Genomic DNA, 23,475 nt, shown 5'->3' on the forward strand with positions numbered 1-23,475 from the left:
AAAATTTCAGCGCACGCCGCTGCGTGATTTCGGGACGAGACGTCTACGTAAAGTGAAAAAAAAAACGTACGTACGAGCATATCCTGTCTATCATAGAAATTGTGAAAGTGAATTTGCTCGTAAAAGTAAAAAAAGCAGATATCCTGCTTCTAAACCTGAACGCTGAGCCTGAGGCGACAATTATTCGGAACATGTGTATCGCGTCTGGGAAGAAAGGTCCCATTAATAAATTCCAGTCAGCGTTTTTGTTTGTTTATATATTCCCAATTTTGCCAGCTTAATTACATTAAGCTACACAAAGCCGCTATATATTTTCAAAAATTCAACAAATGAAATTAAAATGAAAACATAATTTAAACTTCTTCCATTGGCTTTTTCCAAGTGGCCGAACTTATCATAAAATAAGTTTAATATTTCAAACCATTTTTTGATACACTTTTGGATATTGCTTTCTAAAGCAGCATTGCAAGAGCAGGCTCGTCAAATGTGAAGACTAACACCAATATAAAAGAATGTAAATAAATCTTTTTTTTTGTATCGAACCACATCAATTAGTTTAGATCAGTTTTTCCACTAAAATAGTCCTGTTTTGGTTTTTCCCTGCATCTATGTTGTGAGTGTACTGTGTGTATTAAAAACGGTTGGTTTTGAAATTTTTCTATGATATTATTTTAATGATCATGATGAATTTTTGTGCAAAAATTATAACAAAAGATTACATACAAACTGTGAAACTGTTTCAACCATTCTTGTAGATGTGCCATCATGGACAGATGGCAAATCTGTGGACCTATATATATATATATATATATATATATATATATATATATATATATATATAGGTCCACAGATTTGCCCAATGTTTAAAAAGAAGGAATGTTTGATTTTGCATGTATTTTATTAAAAAAAAATTTTTTTTTCGTCAAACTCATATTAAAGAAAATATATTTCAAATTTCAATTTTCAGTGAAAATCCGCGAAAGTATGTTCTTTTCAGTGGTTCTCTATAGTTCTCTAGGTTCTTCAAAAGTGTTATTTAATTGTCAAATGTCAGTTACAAAATGTAGCCGTAATTTATTTATAAAAAGTCTCTATATTTCAAATTTATTCAATTTTCTTGCTTGAGTTGGCTGGTAATTGCATATCTGTTAGGTCGTTACTAATTAGTTTTTTGCTTTTTTTCAACTTAAACTACTTTGGAACCTAAAAAATGTTGTAGGTGCAACAACAATTTTTCATGTATGCTATGCTTCGATGTCAAAACTTAAGAAAAATTGGGAAAAACGATATATCTTAACAGCTTTTACATGAAATTTTGCAGAATGCGTAAATAATCCAGAACTGGTAGAAATCGTTTATATTAGATTATGTTGACTTGTGATATGCACTTAAAAGGATACCTGTGTTATGGTCATCACAATTTTTACTTGCTGTTTTTATTTCACTCTGTACTAATACGGAACTTAAAAAATGTCATAGGTGCAGTCACAATTTTCCATGTATGCGATGTTTCGATGTCAGAAGCTAAGCAGAATGAAGGCACATGAAATATTCTAGTAGTTTTTTTATATGTCATTTTCCAGAACTGAAGGCAGATTGGATTATATTGCTTTGTGATATGTACTTACAAGAATACTTGTGTAATATTCATCAATGTTTTTACCTGCTGTTTTTATTTCAACCCGAAGTACTGCGGAACCTAAAAAATGTCATAGGTACAGCAACAATTTTTTCATGTATGCTATGCTTCGATGCCAAACCTAAGAAAAATTGAGAAACTGATAAGAAATTATTTGCATTAGATTATATTGACTTGTGATATGCACTTAAAAGATTACTCGTGTTATGGTCATCACAATTTTTAACTGTTGTTTTTATTTCAATTTGAACTAATACGGAACCTAAAAAATGTCCTAGGTGAAGCAAAAATTTTTTCATGTTTCTTATGCTTCGATGTTAAAACCTAAGCAAAATTGGGAAAAACGAAATATATCAACAGCTTTTATATGATATTATGCAGAATACATAAATAATCCAGAACTTTTATAAATAGTATATAGTAGATTATATTGGCTTGTGATATGCACTTAAAAGGATACTCGTGTTATGGTCATCACAATTTTTACCTGCTGTTGTTGTTTCAATTTGAAATAATACGGAACCTAAAAAAATGTCATAGTTGCAGTCACAATTTTTCCATATATGCCATATTTCGAAGTCAAAAGCTAAGCAAAATTGGGAGTTTTTCTACGATATTCTGGAAAGAGCATAAGAATTCAGAACTGGGGCAATTCGATTAGATTATGTAGGATTGTGGTGCGCACTTACGTGGTATTTATACCAATTTGTACCGGCTGTTCTACCGCACAGTCAAGAAATATAACAAGATTGTCTCGACCCAACGCGGAGGATAGAAAGCTGGCTTAAAACACTCTACACGACCTGAACCGTAGTATACGCACTAAAAGTGACTTTCTTTTCGTTCTTCTTCTTGCCACAGCTATTGTTATTTTTGATGCTGCTCTTCAAGCTGTTCTTCTCATGGTCGGGGTAATGCAATTCGCTTTCGCTACCCCAGCGGCCGCTGCCCCTGTTCAGATTCTCGCGACCGAAATCCCTCAGTTTGGGACTCAGACCGAACAAACGGTTCCCTATGTTGTTCTCTCTTTTCGGCAAGTCGGCAACGTTGTAAGCGTAGGCCAGTCGCGGCTGCGGACTGCCGTGAAACGCCGCGTTGTTCTGAACCACCGGGTTGTACGCGCAGTCCAAAGTAGTGTCGATGTATCTGTAAGCCATGGGTTGAAACCCTTGGCCGTTTCTGCTCTCGCTTCTGCTTCTCGAGGACTTTTTCAGGATCCTGGGCACCGAATTGGTCCAGGAACTGTTCTTTTCGTAAAGCGGCGCCCTCCGAGTCCTGTTGAAGGTCGCGTTCTCCGTTGGATACTTCACCGTTTCCGAGTGACTTTTAAGCGACGGTTTGAGCAGCGACGCGAGGTTGTTTTTCCCGCCCAGTATGTTGAAATTTTGACTTAGTTTCTTGGGATGTGACTCGTTCGACGCGCTCTTTACCACGAGCCGGTTTTTGTCTACCAAATCCCTAGATGTGTTGAAATTGACGTTCACTCTGACGAATTGGCCGCTATACACGTCCTCCGCCTTTTGCGGCACGTCTTTCGGTTGAGACGGAGGCGGAGGCGCCTGTTTCTTCTTTCTGCGTCGTTCCGGACGTCTGGGGCTTGGTGTTTCGGGAGCTGAAATCAAAAATCGGAGGTGGACATCGAAAAACCAGTACTGGCGAGTTTCGAGAGTACCTATTCAAATGCAACCTTACCGTTTGGGTTTGTTCTATGCCATGGAATGAAATTTTTTTTAACTTTTTTTTTAATTTGCTATTTTTAAATCTGTTAATATTTGTTTCACCTAAACAATTTAGCGACATATGTAGGCCACGCCATCTCACTCCCCACCACTAGAGTGTTCCCGAGTTATCTCTTTGCGCAGTACCGCACAGCGTCGGCTAACTGCTCAGTCCGTGCCATGCCGTTAAGATACAAATACATTGACGAGTCAGAGCGCGAATTTCTACTAGTTAGTTGCTGATAAGACCGCTATTTTATCATGAATTATCGATACGAGGTTAGTGCCAAAATTTCCCGGCCTGACATATATGCAGCATCAGTATGACGATAAAACTTTGTCTTCTTTTCAATATATATCTTAGTAGGCTGCGGAAAAAAAAATGAAGTCTTGTGTCAAACAGTGTTTTATTGACAGCATTTTAAACAAGACGTGTCCGAAAAAATGTCGCAAATAACGCAAATTCGAATGGGGCAGGAGTCCCTTGCAGATGATTCAAGAACTGGTCGGCCAGTGGAGGTCATAACTGAAGATATTGTTGGGATTGTGGAAGAGGTGGTATTGAGTGATCGATGTTTAAAGGTCATGGAAATCTCAAAAATCACTAAGCTTTCTGATACAAGTGTTCATGGAATCCTGCACGATTATTTAAAAACCTTTCGGTTATTCAAAAGCAACGCCGTGTCGAATGTGCGCGGTATTTTTTGGAACTCTGTGGGTGGGAACCGAAATCTGTGATAGAAACTAAGATGAAACTATGGTTCTCTATTATGACCCTCTATCGAAAAAAAATCAATGGGGTGGCGTCGTAAGGGTGAAGCACCTCCATGAAAATTCAGAGTCTACCAGTCAACAAAAAAGGTGATGGACACGATCTTTTGGAATGGTGAAGGAATTCTTGCGAGACTGCATACGTGTAAAACGTTGAAGGAAACTGACCAGAGGCGTGCGTCTTTTGAACGATAACGCACCTGTCAATACTGCTGGTGTTGCACAAGCTGCCATTTTAGAGTGTGGGTTCCAAGAGATAGATCATCCTCCCTATAGTCCAGATATAGCCCTCAGCGACTATTATTTGTTTGGATATTTGAAAAAGGACTTACGTGGGCTGCGGTTTAACAACGAAGTTGAGTTAAAAGACGCTGTTTTAGCTCATTTTGCAGAAAAACCAAAATAATATTTTTTTAAAGGGATTGAGTTGTTCATAAGGAGATGTAATAAGTGTATTGAAGTTAAGGGGGATTAATAATAATAAATAATAAAAAATTGTTACTCTACTTTGTTTCTTTGATATTCAGGCCTGGAAATTTTGGCGCTGCCCTCATATATCTAACCAAAACTTAATTCAAGTATTTTAGAAGATGGCAGCAAATAGAAGAAGAACATGCTAAAACGAATTCTTTAATTGCGGTTTTATACAAATATAAGACACTGGTATAATGAAACCAGTATGAAGGTACTGACTTCAGAATCATTCAAAAAAAGTCAATTGAAGAAAAATTTGGATAATTTGCATTCACCCCTGGCTTTCAGCATCAAAGGCTAGCTTTGAAGTAGCCTGGTTGATTCGAAATAAGAAACCGTACACTACTGGCGAAGATTTGGCTAAAGCAGCTGCTATAAAAATAAAATAAGCCAAGAAACTGAATTCAGTGCCCTTGTCGGTGAAAATTGTGATAGAACGAATGTCTACATTAGCAGAAAATGTGAAGGAGCAGGTTATTTTCGCATTAAAACAGGCTAAATATTTTGCTATTCAGCTTGATGAAACAACTGATTTTAGTAGCAATTCACACCTAATGGTATGTGCTCACTACAAAGGTGCAGATAATTTTGAAGTGGAATTGCTGTTTTGTTCTCCTCTCGAATTAAGATCTCTTGGAAATGATGTCTAAAATGGGAAAACTGTATTTTTGTATCTTTGGATGGAGCTTCAACGATGCTGGGTCATATTAATGGTTTTTCAGGTTCGTAAAAAAAAAAAATAATAACGCAAATATTGAAATTACTCATATATATGTACTGTATGATCCATCGCCATGATATCATAAAGATTGAAAATTTTATCAAGGGACATACACTAAACCAGCCACTATTTCGTGAATTATGTCAGGACGGTGAAGCTGAATATACAGGAGTAAGGTGGCTCTCTCGCGGAATGTACTAAATCGAGTATACACTCTCAAAACTGCGATGCAATAGATTGTTTAAAGATGTAAAACAAAAACCAAATCGATTGGAACACTTACCAAAATGTGCGGCACAAGAATATTTAAGCATTTTAAGACCAATCTCAGTTGCTATTCATAATTTGCAGAGAAAATGCTTTATAGTAAGGTGGACAGCACTCACCCAAAAGATCCTCTGCGGAGTTCCACACTTTCCTCAGCTTGAGCGCCGCCTCATCTTTGACTAGATTGCTCTCTTTGTCGCTTAAAATATTTTCGATCGAGCTGGACCTGGGGATCATTTTCTTCTGGCCCACTTTGTTATTGACTGTGTTGAATTTGACGTCGTTGAGCATGCTCGATCGAACGCGGGTATCGTAAAATGCGCTATCGTCGTAATTGTTCTGTTTCGATTTCTCATCGCCCCTGGACTGCTTATTGCCGTTGTGCTTTTTGATTTCTATGTGTGTCACGCCATTCTGGTCGATCCTCTGCAACAGGTTAAATCCGGTGGCCAAGGTGTAGGCCTTTTGGTTGGTCACCGCCTTCAGCGTGCTGAAGTTGGTGTAAAAGCTCTTCAGATTTGCCAAATTGTCGAACTTGAAGACCAAAGCCTCATCCTTGATGACGAAAATCAGGATATCGGGATGGATTACGTCTGTGTAGCACACACAATCGACTAGGGGGTAAGACTCCTTCGTCTTGCAAGTCAGGGCTATTTTCTCGAAGGTTTCCTTGATTAGGCTCACATTGTTTTGGGTGAGGGTGTTGGTTTTGTCCGTTTCCGTATCGCTTTCGGTTCCGGAGCCTCCATTCGCGCTGTCCGTCTCCGTGAGGGTCGCCTTGGGAGTGAAAGACTCGTTCTCGCTGCTGATCAACGAGACGGTGTCTATGTCACTCTCGAAACCTTCATCCATTGCCGGAGCGCAGCTCCTCGCGATTTCTGGAAGTTTCGACACCAAAATCAGATCCAGCCGGTTGTTTCTGAGTTGCAGATCGTATTCTAGAGGGGACTGAAGAGGATGCCGGTGGGATCTTTCCACTACGGCCGCTAGGGAGCCGTTGGAAGGCTGTCTGAAGAGTAAGCGTGGCATCGTGAAGGAACATGATCTGGAAAGAGAATGACAAGTACATTAAAATGAATAAATAAATGGCGGCTTTTATTGAACAGTAAGAGAATACTTATAGCGTACAATTTTTGTGAAAATATAATTGCTTTGAGCTGTTGCTATCGACAGGTGATTACAAGACAAAGTTTTATGGTTTAAATTAAATTTTAAAATTATTTATTATTTTTATATACAAGGTGTCCGATAAGTGCTGAACCGACATTAGTTTTAAAATTGTAAGCGTAACATCTTATAAATTTTGATATTTTTAGAATCCTTGCTAAAAATAAAGGTAACTTTTGTAGAAAATATTTAAGCGAATTTTGTATTTTAGACAGAAAGGAAGATGTTTTTTTAAGCAAAATTATGTTCTTAGTAAATATCGGCTGGCAGTAGTGACTACTTGACGAAATTTTAAACACATTTTTAGAAGGCCTCCTTCTAACGATCTCCGATACCTAGGTATTATAAAATTATACAGGGTGTCTTAAATTAAAGGACTTTTTTTTTTTTTAATTTGAACTTGCAGTATTCATTTACCTATTCAAATACCTATAATTTGGTAAACATATGTCCCGAACCTAAATCTAATTATTTACATAATTTTTCCCAAAAAAAGAATCTCACTTTCTGCGTAAACTACACAAAATTCGCTTAAGTATTTTCTATAAAAGTTACCTTTATTTTTAGCAAGGATTCTAAAAATATCAAAATTTACAGAATGTTACCTTTAAAATTTCAAAACTAGTGTCGGTCCAACACTTATCGGCAATCCTGTATATACAAAAAATGAAAAATAAACCGTAAAACTTTTGTATACACTTTTTTTTATAAAATCAGTAGTTCCTAATAAAAGGTACGGACTTTAATAAAGTGCCCCCCAATAAACATTTGTTCTCTTTTGGCTTATAAGTCATAGGTTTGAATTTTCTAATATCATGAATTAAACGATAGCAATATTTTTACAGATTTTACATACAGAAAGACCCAATGGTTAAACATAATAACTTCCTAATTTTTTGATCCAAAATTTTCCGGTTCTTTTAAATTAGCCTCAAGTTGGAATATGCCTTTTTAACTACATATTAAAGATGTTCTTTAAAACGTAAATTAGTGTCGAGTGTTACCCCTACATTTTTGGCGTAATCAATACATATTAGCTTAGTATCGTTTAGTGTAATATTAAAATTTTCTTGGAGAGACACCGTATTGTTTTTGTTACTTAAACATAAAAATAAATGTTTATTGCAAATTTATGGTATATTTGGGTATTATCTGCATAACACTAAATTTTATAATAGTTTAGATATTTTAAAATGAATAACAGAAGACCCAAAATTGAGGCACTCCAGATAAAATATCAACACTTGAAGAAAAAAGGTTTTCGTAAACCCGCCTCTAATGAAAAAATCTATTTATAAGATTATATATTAGTCAACAAAGGGCCTATAATAGCTTATCATTTATAGACGCGAATGAAAACGAAAAAGATATATTTTGAGAAAATATAATTTTGTTGAAAATTTAGGAAATTTAGCAACAAGAAGACATTTTCCCGATAGAAGGCACTCCTCTAAAGGAACCTTTGAGAATTTGATGAATCGTTTTACTTGAAAATGAATGTTAAGTATTGCTGCAAGAGTTCTGCGAAAAATATTTTTCAAAAAAAAAAGATACATCCGTATCATGTTCACCTTGACCATAAGAAAGAATTTTTTGAGCAACAAGATTTTCCATAAATATTTTTCAAGTGTAATATTTTCATATGTAATAAAGAAATATTCATTAAACATTTTTGCCAGTTTTGCCATATTTTTTAATCATAAAAATGTAAATAAGTTGATATTTTTAGTCGACTGTGCGCTGTTTCCTGTAAAAGCGAGCACCGCTCCTAGCGACGGTCGGTAGAAAAGTAAAACCGTACAGCTTATAACATAAACCGAAATACTAATACTAAATAAAAATTTCTCAATTTCGCGATTATTGCAAGTTTAGACAGACAGGTACTTTGCCATTAAGGCAAGTTTGTCGGCGATAATCGTAAAGACAATTACCGCATGTAAAGATGATTAGTTACGTAAAAGTGAAATTCTCGCAAAACGACCGACGTTCACGGTGCTGCTTGACCTCATTTGAGAGTACGCCATTCTTGCTTCGAACTAGGTTTGATACTGAGGTCGGTGGTAAACTTATCCGCATACTGCACGCTGATATTTTTCAACAGTCTAACGAGATGTCTGTTTACTAAAAGAATTAACTAAAAATTAATCAGATTTTCCACCGATAGCGGTGACGCAAGTAGAATTACTATTTCCATGTTCCATCCCGTTTGGTTTTCTTTTACATTGCTAAGGACCCTCCAAATCAAATTCGTAAGATAAATAGGACGGGCCTGTACTATTTTAACAAGAATTAAGAAGTTTATTATTTTAAGCAGTTTTTAAAGAGTGTTGATTTGCAGCTGAGGCGATTTTATGTAGCAAATAGTAGCAAAAGTAGCAAATAGTAGCAGTTTGACTCAATTTGAGGGTTGTCCAAAACAAGACTAAAATTGAAGAAAGCCAAAGACTACAGATTTGAAGAAGATGTTCCGGTTTTGAAAGATTTTGGATCTGAATCATTTTACAGCTGTAGATAGTCAGGATTACAAACATTGTTTTAGAAAAGTCGACATTTTCGTTAAGTTAAGTTAAGTAATCTTACGAGTTTTTTTTATACTCAATTTCCTGAAACTGATCGCCACTGTTGCCTCTACTGCTTCGTAGAGACTGGTTGCTAAATTTTAATTTTCGTTTCATTCCTTGAAATAATAATCCGGATTTCAGGTAGTTGCTAAAGTAAATTGAATATTGCTTTTGTTACAACTTTTTAATACTTACTGTAAAAAATAATGTTATAATAGGTAAAAAAAACTATTATTTTTCTTTCCTATTTTTGAAACTAAGTTTTCTCTAAGGATTTAATTTTCTTAAAAATCTGGGTTCTTTTTTATTGACAGTAAGGCATAGGAGTAGGGAAACCCGGACAATATCTGTTTTGTTTTTTGAGTAGAATCTGAAATATGAATTGCCACGTAAACTAAGCAAGATGATGCCACGTTTATATAGAAGCCCTTATTAATAACCTTTTTGGAAGAGATATAAAAATGGTTCATCTTAACTTAGCGAAGAAAAACAAAAAATTATAAAAAAAAATATTGTATCACAGAAAGAAAAATCTTTTTTCAATGTTTTCAAAGATTAAGTGTTTAAAAGGGTTTTAAAATATTTAGCTTAAACTCAACTATCTATCGTTTTCGCGAAACTTGCCTCGATAACGTCACAACATAAAGCAACGTATAAATATTTACCAACTGAAAAGCGATAGACTTCACCAATATAGGTTTCTGGTACTTTCACTAAACGGTCAAAAATAACGAGCCACAATAATTGGCAATACAGTTACCTCCGATGCTGCGTATATGCAATGCACAAGTGCGCAGTCCAACAAATATGCATAAATACGGCTGACATTGGCTTCGCCGTCGTGATTAATATTTATTTATTGTAATTATGTTACGTACTTTTCTAAGGCGGGCTATTTTATACTGTTACCTCCGGGAACAGTAACTTATTTATAATTAGATTTAATCTAGATATCGGCGCCAGTGGCGGCTCGCCAGGACCAAATTTTTTGGGTGACTAATTATTTTACTAGTTTACGTAAAAATATGTTGTAATGTCATAAAAAATAATTACAAAGTGATTTTTTTCGGAACATGTTATATCTTTCGAGAGAAAGATTTTTTCCTCTTTTCACAAATATATTGTTTTAATGACTCTGTGCCTTTTGACATAATATGTATATTTTGCTTTTGTTCAGTTAAGAAAAAATTATACTGCTTTCGTATAAACATTTTTTTCCCTTACCTTCAAATAAAAAGGACAAGAGGACGGCACAATATGAATGTGGCACAAGAAAAGTTTGACAAACCAAGATTTTCATGCTTTTTTATTTGGAATCACAATCAAAATTAAATTTTATGGATTTAAAAGTCAGATATTGAGTTATTTTCCAGTGAAATTTAGATGCATCTAGTAATATTATTTGCACTTAACAATTTTTTCAAAGTTTAATTAAAATTCATTTTGGATTATTTCGTTTTATTGTTTTTAAAAAAAATTCCTATTGTGTTGTTAGTTCTAAAATCTGAACTTTTAGTTCTTATTCATTCTGATTATTAGAAGAGGTTACAAATAGTCCACTGTTAGGAAAATCGATATTTTTATCAATCAAAAACATTCAAAATATCATAAATCTTTGGGTTTGTTTGACGCTTTGGTTAATGTTCGCAGGTGAAGATACCTATTTTTCCACTTTCAAACGGTATTTAGCAGCGAGCGGAATAGATGCTGCGTAAACAATTATACGGTTAGCCGGTCAGATTTTACAAAAACGTTATGTGGGTCGTCCGACCCTGCAACCACTAATAAAATACCTACAGAACCACAGGGGACCATCGTACCGTAAGGTTCACAGCGAAGAATTTAAACATATATATATATACAACAAGCTACGTATTACGTTATTAAATTGCATGAAAGAAAATTCATAATGCGTGTACGTGCGTACACTTGGCTGGAGCAGGAGCCAGTCAGTCAGTGTCGATTTTCTAGTAAACAACCAAGCAAGAAAGACGCTCTGTTATGATTAAAATCTTAAGAAACTGTATGAAAATGATAGTGGATAATTATCAGTAACTTCAAGGTAACTTAAAGGATTTAAAGAACTTGAGGTCGTTGAAAATTACTATTCATGGGCCACCAACCTTTACATGTGGCGATGCTAATTACTGCTTACTATTGCCACTAGAGGGCGTCTCTCTACATAACTACAAATAAATCTTCTTTACTGTAATAAATATGCAAGGATATGACGAAATATATTGCTATAATATTATTTAACAGGGCTCTGTTAAGATTAAAAATTGAACTTCCGAAAGAACTTTGTTGGAACAGTAGATAAAGCAACACAGTTATTAGAAATGTTGATTTAAATGTCGGCCAAATTTTAAATTCACGGAAAAAATAAATAATATTAAGTACCTATTACTACAAATTAATACATATTTTATTATTATTATGGCTCACTAAATGTTCAAAAATATGCCCTTCAACTTATTTTTCGTATATTTTCTTGAACGTTTTTCAGCACAAACGAATTAATTCCCCTGTTTTTCATATTTTTTAGTGTTGTTACTCGTTGCAAAATCTTACTGGTAACAAAGTTTTTTTCCGCCTCATCCAGTATATACAGTGAAAACTCCCTATAGCGAAACTCTGTATAATGGAAAATTCTGTATTGCGAACAAAATTTGTTGTACTATTAGGTCTCAATACAAAGCTAAGTATTAATCCACCCACTCTCTCTACCGAAGGAAAAAAGGTCACACCAGGTAACAAAGTAAGGAATGTAGGCCGACTTGTAATTAATGGAGTCTCTTACCTTCTCAAAATTCCTTACAATAATAATCTAATTACCGAGAACCTGGTCGTCCTAAATGTTTTTCGCGTAATAAGCGATTATGTTAATGCCTTTATCGGTATGTATAAAAGCACACTATTGTTTCAATCAGTTCTAATTTGACTTAGTGAATACGGTGAGCATAGCGGGTAAGCGAAAAATGTTATCTCTAGATGATAAAGTTGCCGCCGACTGTATTCACGATTTGGAAGTGCAAAGAAAAAATCATTGAGGCTGAAGCGGTAGGCAGTTATAGTAAAAAACCAAAAAAGCCAAAATTTTAAGATTTGAATCGGGCAATGTTGCAGTGGTTCCAACAGCAACGTCTTAAAAATGTGCCACTCTCTGGACTTATCGTAAAACTAAAAGCAGAAAAGGAAAATCAACCCACGATGTTTTAAGAACATCAAGCATTTGCCGGTCACTTACAAGTCTGCATGGATGACATCCCAAATTTTTGAAGAAGAGATACGGAAATAAGATGCAAAATTAAAGGGGAGGAAAGTATTATTTCTTTTGGATAACTGCCCTGCACATACCCATATTCCAAATCTACGGAACATTGAATTGGCATTTCTTCCAGCCAAAACAGTAAGTGTATTACAGCCGATGGACCAGAGCGTAATGCAAAGTCTTAAGAGTCGATACAGGAAAACTATTTTAATGGAAATGATAGAGGCCGAAGACAAATTTTTCATTAATATGCTAGATGCAGTCAACTTTGTTAGTAAAGCTTGGAATTATGTTTACAAGTGAGAAGTTGCAAGATTTGTCTACGACAGCCGACTTGACAGAGGAAGTTATATTACAACAAGCAAGAAAGGGTGAGGAAGAGCACCAAGAGGAAGAAGAAGATGAAGAAGTTGAACTGGGACCATCACCAACCATTCAACATGCCGTATATTCAGTTAAACTGCTAGAGATATTTTTTATGTATCATGGGGAAGGTGCGCCTCTCGAAGAAATGGTGAAAATACAAGCCAAAAAAATTCAAAAGAAAATGACCGATTATTTGAAACAATGTTTGACAATGTTATTTTGTCGTGGCCAAGCAATGTTATAGCAATAGTCTTACATAAAAAGAAGGGTAAATATTGAAACAGTAAAAATAAATCGCAAAGTATTAAAAATAGATTTATGACACACTTAATAAAAGTTGTAGATTTTTGTAAGTTCTTTTATTCGCTTGTTTCGAACACTCTGTAACAATTTAAACTCCCTACGCATTATCTATTTCTAGTATTAGGTTGAGGTATGTCAAATTATTAATAAAAAAGTTGAAGAATTTGAAAAGAAATTCAAAACCAATTTTTAAATTATTCAGTGAAACTATTAGTAAAAATCATAAAATAATAATAATGTGGTTCAGATTTTATTGTTTTAGTTAGAAACTGTAAGTATTATGAAAATTACGCAGGAGATAAAAGCTTCCAAATAAAAATAAAAGAGAAAAAATATATTTTTGCTAAAATTTAGTCAAGAATAAAGTAGCTTAACAAATAACATTTTGCATTAAACAAGGAATCGCGCTCTTAAGTTTTTGTGTTGATTTTACCGTTGTATTTCTTTTTATAAACCTCTATCACATATAGAAAAGTAACTTTCCCTTTGAGAGGGTCAAACTTGGGCCTTTTAAAAGTTCGCAATGCGGACGACATACTGTGGTATTTTCTTCCCGATAATATTGCAAAACAACCGTTCCAACATGTTTGATTAATCCCGAGATTTAGTTGCAGTATTAATAAGTATGAACCGAGATCCGCTAGCTAGCCAGTTAAGGACCGTTATGTTTGTGCAGATCAAACAAATAAATTGTTCGACAACAAATTGCTAATCGAAACCACAAACTGGGCTAAGACTTAGCCTCCAGACGGTCATATTTAAAGAGACTTGTCGTTTTTAATTGAACCGTTGTAAATTAAGACCACGATATCTTGGACTTATTTCGATCCGTACCTCATTAAATGCATTTTGTTTAACATAATAAATAAGAACTAAAAGTTCAGATTTTCACGAAATTATATATTTTTACATGACAATTCTTTCGACAACACCGTGTCTACTAACTCCACACTATTTAGTGACAAAGGCGAGTATGTTTAAACAATTATGAATCCACAACCTCCGAAATTATATTCTTTAGTTAAATTACATAAACATGAAATGCCCATTAGACCAGTCGTGTCTTATGTAACAGCTCCAGCAGGTAAACTATCAACAAAATTAGGAAATATTTTAAAGTTCCACACAGATTTTAAACCAAAATTTACAATAAAAATTCTTTTGAATTATTCAACAAAATTAATGATGTCAAAATCCTTTCTAACGCAACAAAACTTATTTCCCAGTATTCCACCTATGGATGTGATAGATTTAGTAGACTTCACCCTCACTGGGAAACAGGTTAACCCGTTGGTGAAACAAGATTTATTAGATTGCTTGATAGTATCTTTAAACCAAAATTATTTTGAATTTAATGGACAGATTTACATCTCTTAGGAAGGTTTGATTAAGGAAAACCCACTTAGTCCTTTGTTAGTCGAGATTTTTATGGATTATTTTGAAAATATCATACAAGAACATTCTTTAAGTAAAAGTTTTCTATGGTGGTATAGGTACGTGGGTGATGTCTTTGCTTGCTTTCTTGGAACGGACAGACAATTGAATTCTTTTTTAAATTACATTAACTGATTACATAAACAAATTAGATTTTTCCATTAACCATAAACCTCCACACACGAACACAGTCATATATAACAACTCAAATCACCCTTATACACAAAATGACTGCATTTCACTTTTTTATACACAGACATCTTAATATGCTACTCTCAACACAAAAGTACAACAAAAAAAATTAAGTTCTTCATTAAAAAAATTGCACTGAACAACGGTTACAATCCGTCCATTATCGATAAAATTATAAATAAAAAACAAATCCAGACAACAGTAAACTCTATTTTTCCGAAACCTAATACAGAACACGAACAATTTACAACAATACAATACATAGGAGAACCCAGTTAAAAAAAAGTTTCAAAACATTTGTCAAAATGTGGTTTAACAATAGCTTTCAGAACTAACAACACAACAGGAAAGTTTTTAAAAAATAATAAATCGAAGTGTCCAAAATCTCAAAAATCGGGTGTCTACAGGTTGAAATGCGAATCATTTATATTGGACAAACAGGTAAATCCTTCAACAAACGCATTAACGAACATAATAGAGCATTTAAAAACAATAATCATGAATCTAATTATGCTACACACTTAAGCACAGAAAAACACGTTTTTGACTAAAATTTTGATATTTTACATACAGCCCAAAAAGTACAAAAATAATTTTATTGGAAGCCATGGAGATTAACACAATGAGACATTCAAATGTATTGCTTAACGATCAATTAGATTTAATTACCTCTCCATTATTAAACTTAAATTCCCACACAATTCTCATTTTTCGGTATATATAGTAGCAGGTAGTTTGCAAATATTATATTTGATAAAGAAACGGTGTTGTTGAAGCAATTGTCATCTGAATATATATACTATCGTGAAAATCTGGACTTTTAGTTCTTATTTATTTCGTTAAATATATTTTCATCAAATAAAAGTCACCTCAGTTCAAGCATTTTCTTTATTTTATGCTTTTAGTCAAAGACAAAACATCGAGGGCCGTTCCGATCGGAAACCATAAAATTTTCAATAAAAATATAAGAAACGGGAATGCCATAAGCAATTTTAGAAAGAGTTCAGTAGAGGTATTCGCAAAAAATTAATTCTGTCACATAATAATGATTAGTTTTAGGATATCGATCAGACAGTTTACCAAATTAAATTAGAACAAAAAATGTTCATATTTTCACAGTTTTTAATGATTTGTGACAGCTGTTTCGACAACACTGTGCCTTTATCAAATACGGCTGTCACAAATCATTAAAAACTGTGAAAATCTGAACATTTTTTGTTCCAATTTAATTTTATTAAATTCATTTTCATCAAGTAAAAGGCACCTCAGTCCAACCAAACATTTATTTATTTAAACAAGTCTGCCTAACCGGCATGAAATCCCACTAACAGGTATAGTGAAAATTATTAAATAGTTATGGAGGCATATCACGAAACTTAACCTTAAATCTAACCTAACATAAGCATCAACCCTGATACGGGAGAGTATTATCAAAAAGAGGATAGTCATATTTCTCACTCATGGAGATAAAAGAAACTAACCAAAACTAACCAAAACAGGCAGATCCTTCAAAAAGTTCAGGTTTAACCTCTAGACACTGAGTAACACAAAATATAATAAAAGTACATGGTGTCGTCTGCTGCACAATCGTTCTCTCTCTATAAAGGTACTGGGGACACTACTGATATTTCTTTATGTTTATGTGAAACTGTGAATCTGGATCCCTGACGTGTATTTGGTAAATGGAATAGAAACAGGACTGAAAAAGCTTGCAGATGTCACTAAGTGTTGGAGGTTTTGTTGTAAATGGTGCTTTCAAATAGCATCAATAATCCCAAATATAATACCGAACATCCAGTCAATGTATTTAAAATCCGTACAATCCTGAATGGAAAACACAGCAGTGGCATAGCCGAAATATCATCAAGAAGAAGGAAGCTGTGAGTAAAAAAAAAGTCTTAGACGGTTGTAGGCTTATCAGTTTGTTTTCTGGATTCTCTAAACTCTTTTCTGTAATTAGACCAAGTGACTGGGCCACTTTTATTTGTGGTCTTCATAAATAACCTCTTTCTTGACTCCGAACAATCACATTGAACAATACTCAACTATGAAGATGATATAATTTTGATAATTGACATCGAGAACATGGCACAATTCTTAAGGGATATTAGTAAAGCAAAAGGCTGATTAAATCACTTCTTTCACAAATAATATATATATTATGGTGATTGCTTAGTTGATACTTTTTTAAAAGAGTGATTGCTGTAGCAAGTTAAGATAAAACTGAGTTTTCTCTTCATGTTAGCAATGTTAGAGAAAATCCCCCGAACAAAATTATATATTTAGTTATATAATATAGTTAGCATATTTTTTTCTTAAAATGGATTCAAGAATCACCACGCGAAAACAAAGTATTAATTTTATGAATCGCCCTTCACAAAGTACAATTTCCACATTAAAATGGTTGATGGGTTAATTCATGAAAACGTTTTCCTATTTTTTGAAGGCTTGTTTTCATGGTGATAGTAGGTACCATCACCAACAAAAAAAACTAGGAAAATTTTTGGGTTGATAGAAAATATTGCATGAAAATAGGCCTTTACTGTCAAACTGAAAAGTTATATTTGTTCTAGTTTTTTTGCGCGCGATAGTACCCACTCTAATGAAAAAGATCTTACCGATGAGAGTGTAATGAGGTTTATATTTAATGAAATAATATACATAAATGTACACCTACATCATCGTAGAGATTAGCATCTAAGATCACTTTCATGAGAGGACTATCAGCGTCAAATCAAGCCTTTACTTAAAAGGCGGATGCAAGGATTTTTTAAATATGTTTTTTGAACATATAAGATACCAGTCTCGTTCTTTTAATTTTTTTTTATGAAGTACAGATATACAAAACCTGTCTATCTCAAAAATAAAATATTTTCAGATGCGGATAAGAAGGCAAACACGACACAAACATCAAAAGAATGTGAGATTCAATAGCTGCTTGGCTGAAAAAAGCTACTTTCATCAAAGAATGACAGAAAACCTGCCAAATATTAGTTATTTTTTTAGAGTTTAGTTCAAGATATAGTATCTTACTCTATTTTTAAGATACTTCAGGTTGGGCTGTTCTATATTTTTGCTATATTATATACCTACAATTTTTTCCTATCTACAATAGAATTTTTTTTATTAATGACATCAATCGGCAGTCCTTCACTTTTACCATCAAAAGCGAAATTAAAAATTAAATATTAATTGCAAAAAACTTGTTCATTTCAAATATCGCCTTCTACTCCAGTGACGACTTCACCAACCATACCCAATAGGTGAATTCCATCACACGCGAGCACTAATAACCAAAACTATTTATCCTATTGAAAAAATTCATATACCGACAAACGTGGGAGATCCAGGGCTATAACTTTTACTTGTGGCATTTTTTGGATTATGTACAGGGTGTGACGAAAAGAAATCCTGAAAATTGCCGTTTTCTTGGGTAAATTATTAACCGTAAGTGAAAAACTATAAAACATGGGATAATTTGGTTTAAACATTGTCGAAAGAGAGTTTCAAGTTTCTTCATACAGGGTGCGCCAGATATTTGAAAAAGTAGAAGTGGCAATCGCTATTATTTGTAAAAATATTTGAATTTACCATAGTTTGCCGTAACTTTGAGGTTCGTCGAGATGTGCAAGACATTTCATCCAGGGTGCATGCACAACAAATTACATCGATTTTGCGAAAGTTCCATAGTGATCCGGAGGAGCACTATGGACCTTTTGGAAATAAAACGCTGGTTCGCGCTACTTGCGACGAACTTGCCCCGTCCAATGACGATTTTTTGAAAGTATTCTTGTTTTCCCGGCATTGCTAGCTCTAGTATCAAAGGACCCGTTTATTTTCCTTCTTGCACTACGCACCAAACAACCCAAAAAATTCAAGATTTATTATTATATATGTACTAAAAAGTTGTTAACCATATTTGTGACTCTAACAGCATTGTGGTTATGGAATGAGAGAGAGTTTGATTAGAAAAAAGCGCGAGATAAATTCTTAATGAGAATGGACGTCGCGTATTAGAAACTCGCGATATGACAGTGCCTCCCGGCAAAATATACCGATGCGACCGTTTATAACCGATCATTTGCAATAGCAAAGAGTAACGGTCTAAAAACTGTTCCCTACGGGACGCCACGGAGTATTTCCGAGAATCGCAATTAACGTTACATGTTAGTTAAATATTCTTGAAACCGCCGCATAGTAAATATGCGTATTACAAGACCCGGACGACGAATACGGCACTGATTACTGAGCGGTTTGATAATTTTTGAAAGAAACTTTACTTTTTATAAAAATTTTTGATTCTTCCTGCGTCGGTTTTTGTTGACTCGAACTAGCTAACGTTTCGCCAATCATCCTTGACTTCTTCAGAACTTGACTGAAACTGGCTCGTGTTTTACCTGCTTTTATATTGTTTGAGGGGTGCGGAGCTAAATGAGAGGCATAAACACCGTCTCGGATGACTGATTCCCATATTGGTGACAGGTAGCGACCTGTGTCGCGGTTAAGATTGTTAGGTTGTTTATCGACACCTTCCATCTAAAACCAAAATTATGGACACGCTATGTCGATGATACTTTTGTTATTTGGCCTCATCCCTAGTAGATTTTCTTAGACATTTAAACTCTATACACCTTAACATACGTTTTACCATTGAAATAGAAACTAGCAACCTTCCATTTTTAGATATTCTTATCAATAGAAAATCAGACCTAACATATCAAAAGTTCTAAAGAAATATAACGTCAAACCAGATTCACCACTTGTCCAAAAATCTCTCAACATCTTCGATCTGTCAAAGACAAAATTTCATTTGAGATGCAAGGAGTTTATAACATACCATGCATATGTGGCAAGGAACATGAAAGAGCACAGTGGAATGGAAAGACTGTCAGAGTAACAGAGTAATGCTCCATAGAAAACTGTCTCAAAATATCCAGGAATGCAAACAAACTCTTGCTTTAAGATTACCACACACATGTTTATTGCTTTGACAATTGTTTACCTTCTTCAGAAAGAATCTCTAAACTAGTTTACTAGTCTGATTTAGAGATTCTTTCTGAAGGATTCTTTCTGAAGTGTACCGACACAATTGTCAAAGCAATAAACATGTGTGTGGTAATCTTAAAGCAAGTGTTTGTTTTTATTAAATTACGTATGTAATGGATTATCATCAAGTAACAGTCAACTCAATCAAATATAAATATACATTCCAAAACAGACGATGAGATAGATCAATAATAGACTATATCTTAACAAATAAGGAAATGCATTACACACAAATACTAGATATCAGATGTTTATGTTCTGCTAACGTGAAGTGAAGTGACCAGAATCTTGTTTTGGTCAAAATAAGAATGAAAATAAACAAACATTAAAAAACTAACATAACTAACATAAAAATACAGTATGAATCAATAAAAAATCTCTATCAAACAAGATTGGAAAACAAAATAAACGGAAAAAGAATAAAAAGTACTCCTTGGTTTTGTGACGAGTTAAACTAAAATGTCAACAGAAAAAAGAACCTGTCTCTAATATAAGTCTATATAAAGTATATCGGAAAAGGTACATGGATCAACCACTTAAAACAATTGTACAATACGGCAGAGAATGTAACATCAGAAACCCCGGATATAGTAACGGATGAAATGCTAAGAAGAAGTGGAAAAAGCAGTTAAGAAAAACCGAAGATCGGCTGGCAAAGATGGAAACGTAATCAATTATTGGGCGTTTTATAAATAAGTTAATTCGAAGATCACAAATACCGGAACACTGGAAGATAAGGGCTAATAAAACTAAATCACTAGTAATCTCTAAAGAATCAATTAGATGTAAGCTGGAACTTGATAACCAAATGATAGAGCAAGTAATGAACATCAAAAATTTAGGAATTAGATTATTATATGATATTAACATAGAGGAAGAAATAAGAGAACAAACAGCAAAAGCCAATAGAATAGCAGGATGTCTAAACGACACGATATGGAAGAATAAATACTTAAGAACCGAAACATATACCGCATATCTAAATTTGTAGTTTGACCAGTCATGACATGAAACAAGACCGGAAATATCTAAGACTCAGAAATACCTGGAAACAAATGAAATGAAAACATTGAGAAAAATAGCAGGGAAAACTCTCTAGGACAGAGATAGAAATGAAAACATATAGGAGTATAGCACGCCCACGCCACAATTTATGATAAAATTTACATTGAACTAAAACAGGCAGAAGTGCCTAATATAGAAGAAGAAATAATTGTGAAAGTCTGAACATTTTTTGGAATAATTTAATTATGTTCGATTCCAGAAAATTGTGTGCTTCGACAGTTAGAAAGAATTGATACGTCGAAATTGACTATTAAAATTTAATTAATGTTAATTACGTACGAAGGTTAGGGTAATCGGCAACAAAATTAAGTGACTACGGAAATACTTACCCGAAACAAGTCATACCCAATTTGCTTTCGTGTAATCGTAATTATACTATATTAATATGACCCAGTTTATCGGTCTATAACTAACCTAAAAATTTTTAGGAACTAGTCTAAAATAATTGAAGTTACTCCCAAAACCCAAATTTTAAATAATGCTCCATAGGGCTAAGTAAATCGATAATAATTATTTATCCTCCCAATTTAGTGGAAAAATCACAACAAAATATAACCCAAATTATAAAAAATAAAGAAAACTAAAAAAACAAATAAACTAAAATTTTATGAAAAATAATAGATATTACGTGGAACCAAAACGCTTATTTTTTCGTTAATGTCTCAATATTTGCTTAAATTCCTCTAAAAAATTCACAGATCTCCATTTAAGTCGAGCAAATAATTATTCAAGGTTATGAAACGTTGTTTAAAAAACAATCTTGTTACTTTGGGAAAATTCATATTTGGCAGAGCGCAATCAAAAGTGGTGCAGTATTTTTTTTTAATTGTCACAACGCACTGCAAGGTTTCAGAAAAGAAGAATTTTCCCGAAAATCATTTACTCTCTTGGAAAAATTCATATACCAGGAGAAATGGGAGATCCAGCGCATTAACTTCTATTTCGAATATTGTTTGAATTATATACAGGGTGTGTGGATCATGGGTAAGAAATCGAAAAGATACAAGTAGAAATCTTGGTATTCACTGATACTGTATACAAGTTCAGAATATATGTTATAAAATACTATTTTTTATTTTTTGTTGTTGTATTGTGCAAGCAAATATCATTTTATCCATTAGCATCCAAAAAATTGAATTTGAATGTTTACTATTTGATTCTGTATCAGAAGCGAGTTGCATATTATGCAACAATAGACATGCTAAAAACTCCTTGTGTACACCGCTCTCGTTCAAAAAATTCGAGAATATTAATGTCATTTTTGTCGCTATTCATGTTTTACAGCTGAAGACGAATCTAAGAATATGTATGATTATCTATATATAGGTCCTTAATGTCCCATTATTATGAACATTTTTCTGCGTCACATATTTAAAAATATTCAATATTGATGTATTTTTATCAAATATGCGGTATTTCCCAAAATGTTACTTATCACAATATTTTTAAATCGAACACCCTGTATTATATTTTTGTATTTTCGGGTAGTCCTTTAAAAGCGCATCTAATTTATATATATATATATATATATATATATATATATATATATATATATATATATATATATATATATATATATATATATATATATATATATATATATATATATATATATATATATATATATATATATATATATTGCATCACGAATTTGTTGTTGTAAGGACTTATTTGTGTATATAAGTGCAACATATAAAGAAGTTCAGCGGGTATGGAATGAAAATTGAATATATTTCAGTTTTCAAATTATCTTTCCTCGCCTTCTTTTAAGAAAATATTCTTCCTTTTTATTTATGTTATCGTTTTCGTAGACTGGTGCATAAAAGTCAGACACTGTTTAGGTGAAATCACAATCTCTAAGCCTGCGGCGGTAAACGTCTTTAATAAATATATTAAACTCGAAAACTTTCGCGTATATTAAACACGGACACGGTCGATTATTGCCCGCCGATTGAACTGGTCCAGTGTCGTAACGTAAATGTATCCCTGTAGGTTGGACCTTCGAAAGAACAAAATTTCTTTGTTTTCTCCCAAAGAAGAAATAATTTCTAACGACGAATTTGATTTAAATAAATAATCAGCATGGGTCAAAAAAGCTAATGGTTTTAGATGAACGAAAGAAACAAAAAAATTCAAAATTCAAATTCGAAGAACACGTGGTCAGAGTGAAAAAGACTTATTATAATCAAGTCTAAAGAAAGTATTCTACCAAATTATTTGCGAAATTCCAATGATCTAAGTCGGTTTTTCATAAACTCTGTCGAAAATAATAAAATACCAGTTCAGGAATTAATGAATTTCTATGAGAACCATCAAATCAGAAAAGAGCTACATTTTACATTGGCTACAGAGGATGAAATATTTTACGTAATAAAAAATATTAAATCTAAGGCAAGGCAAGGATGACAAATTAAATATAACTCTAATACAGTCTTGCTGCTCTTTTATAATCTCTTTTGTTACACATGTCATAAACAAAT

The 23,475-nt window shown here is 33.5% G+C and overlaps 1 protein-coding gene across 1 annotated transcript in view; it reads right to left on the bottom strand.

The window, feature by feature from the left end:
- Window positions 1-851: 851 nt before the first annotated feature.
- LOC132706656 (uncharacterized) overlaps window positions 852-23,475 on the bottom strand; it is a 63,224-nt gene continuing 40,600 nt past the window's right edge. Inside the window, exons 2-3 of the mRNA XM_060678120.1 lie at window positions 5,710-6,635; window positions 852-3,251 (exon numbers count right to left, since the gene is read on the bottom strand). Coding sequence (XP_060534103.1) covers window positions 2,434-3,251; window positions 5,710-6,619 — 1,728 coding nt within the window. The 5' untranslated portion in view covers window positions 6,620-6,635 and the 3' untranslated portion in view covers window positions 852-2,433. The remainder of the gene's footprint in view (window positions 3,252-5,709; window positions 6,636-23,475) is intronic.

This window comes from Cylas formicarius, unplaced genomic scaffold, assembly GCF_029955315.1.
Source record: "Cylas formicarius isolate icCylForm1 unplaced genomic scaffold, icCylForm1.1 PGA_scaffold_8__14_contigs__length_24414737, whole genome shotgun sequence".
Taxonomy (NCBI): Eukaryota; Metazoa; Arthropoda; class Insecta; order Coleoptera; family Brentidae; genus Cylas; species Cylas formicarius.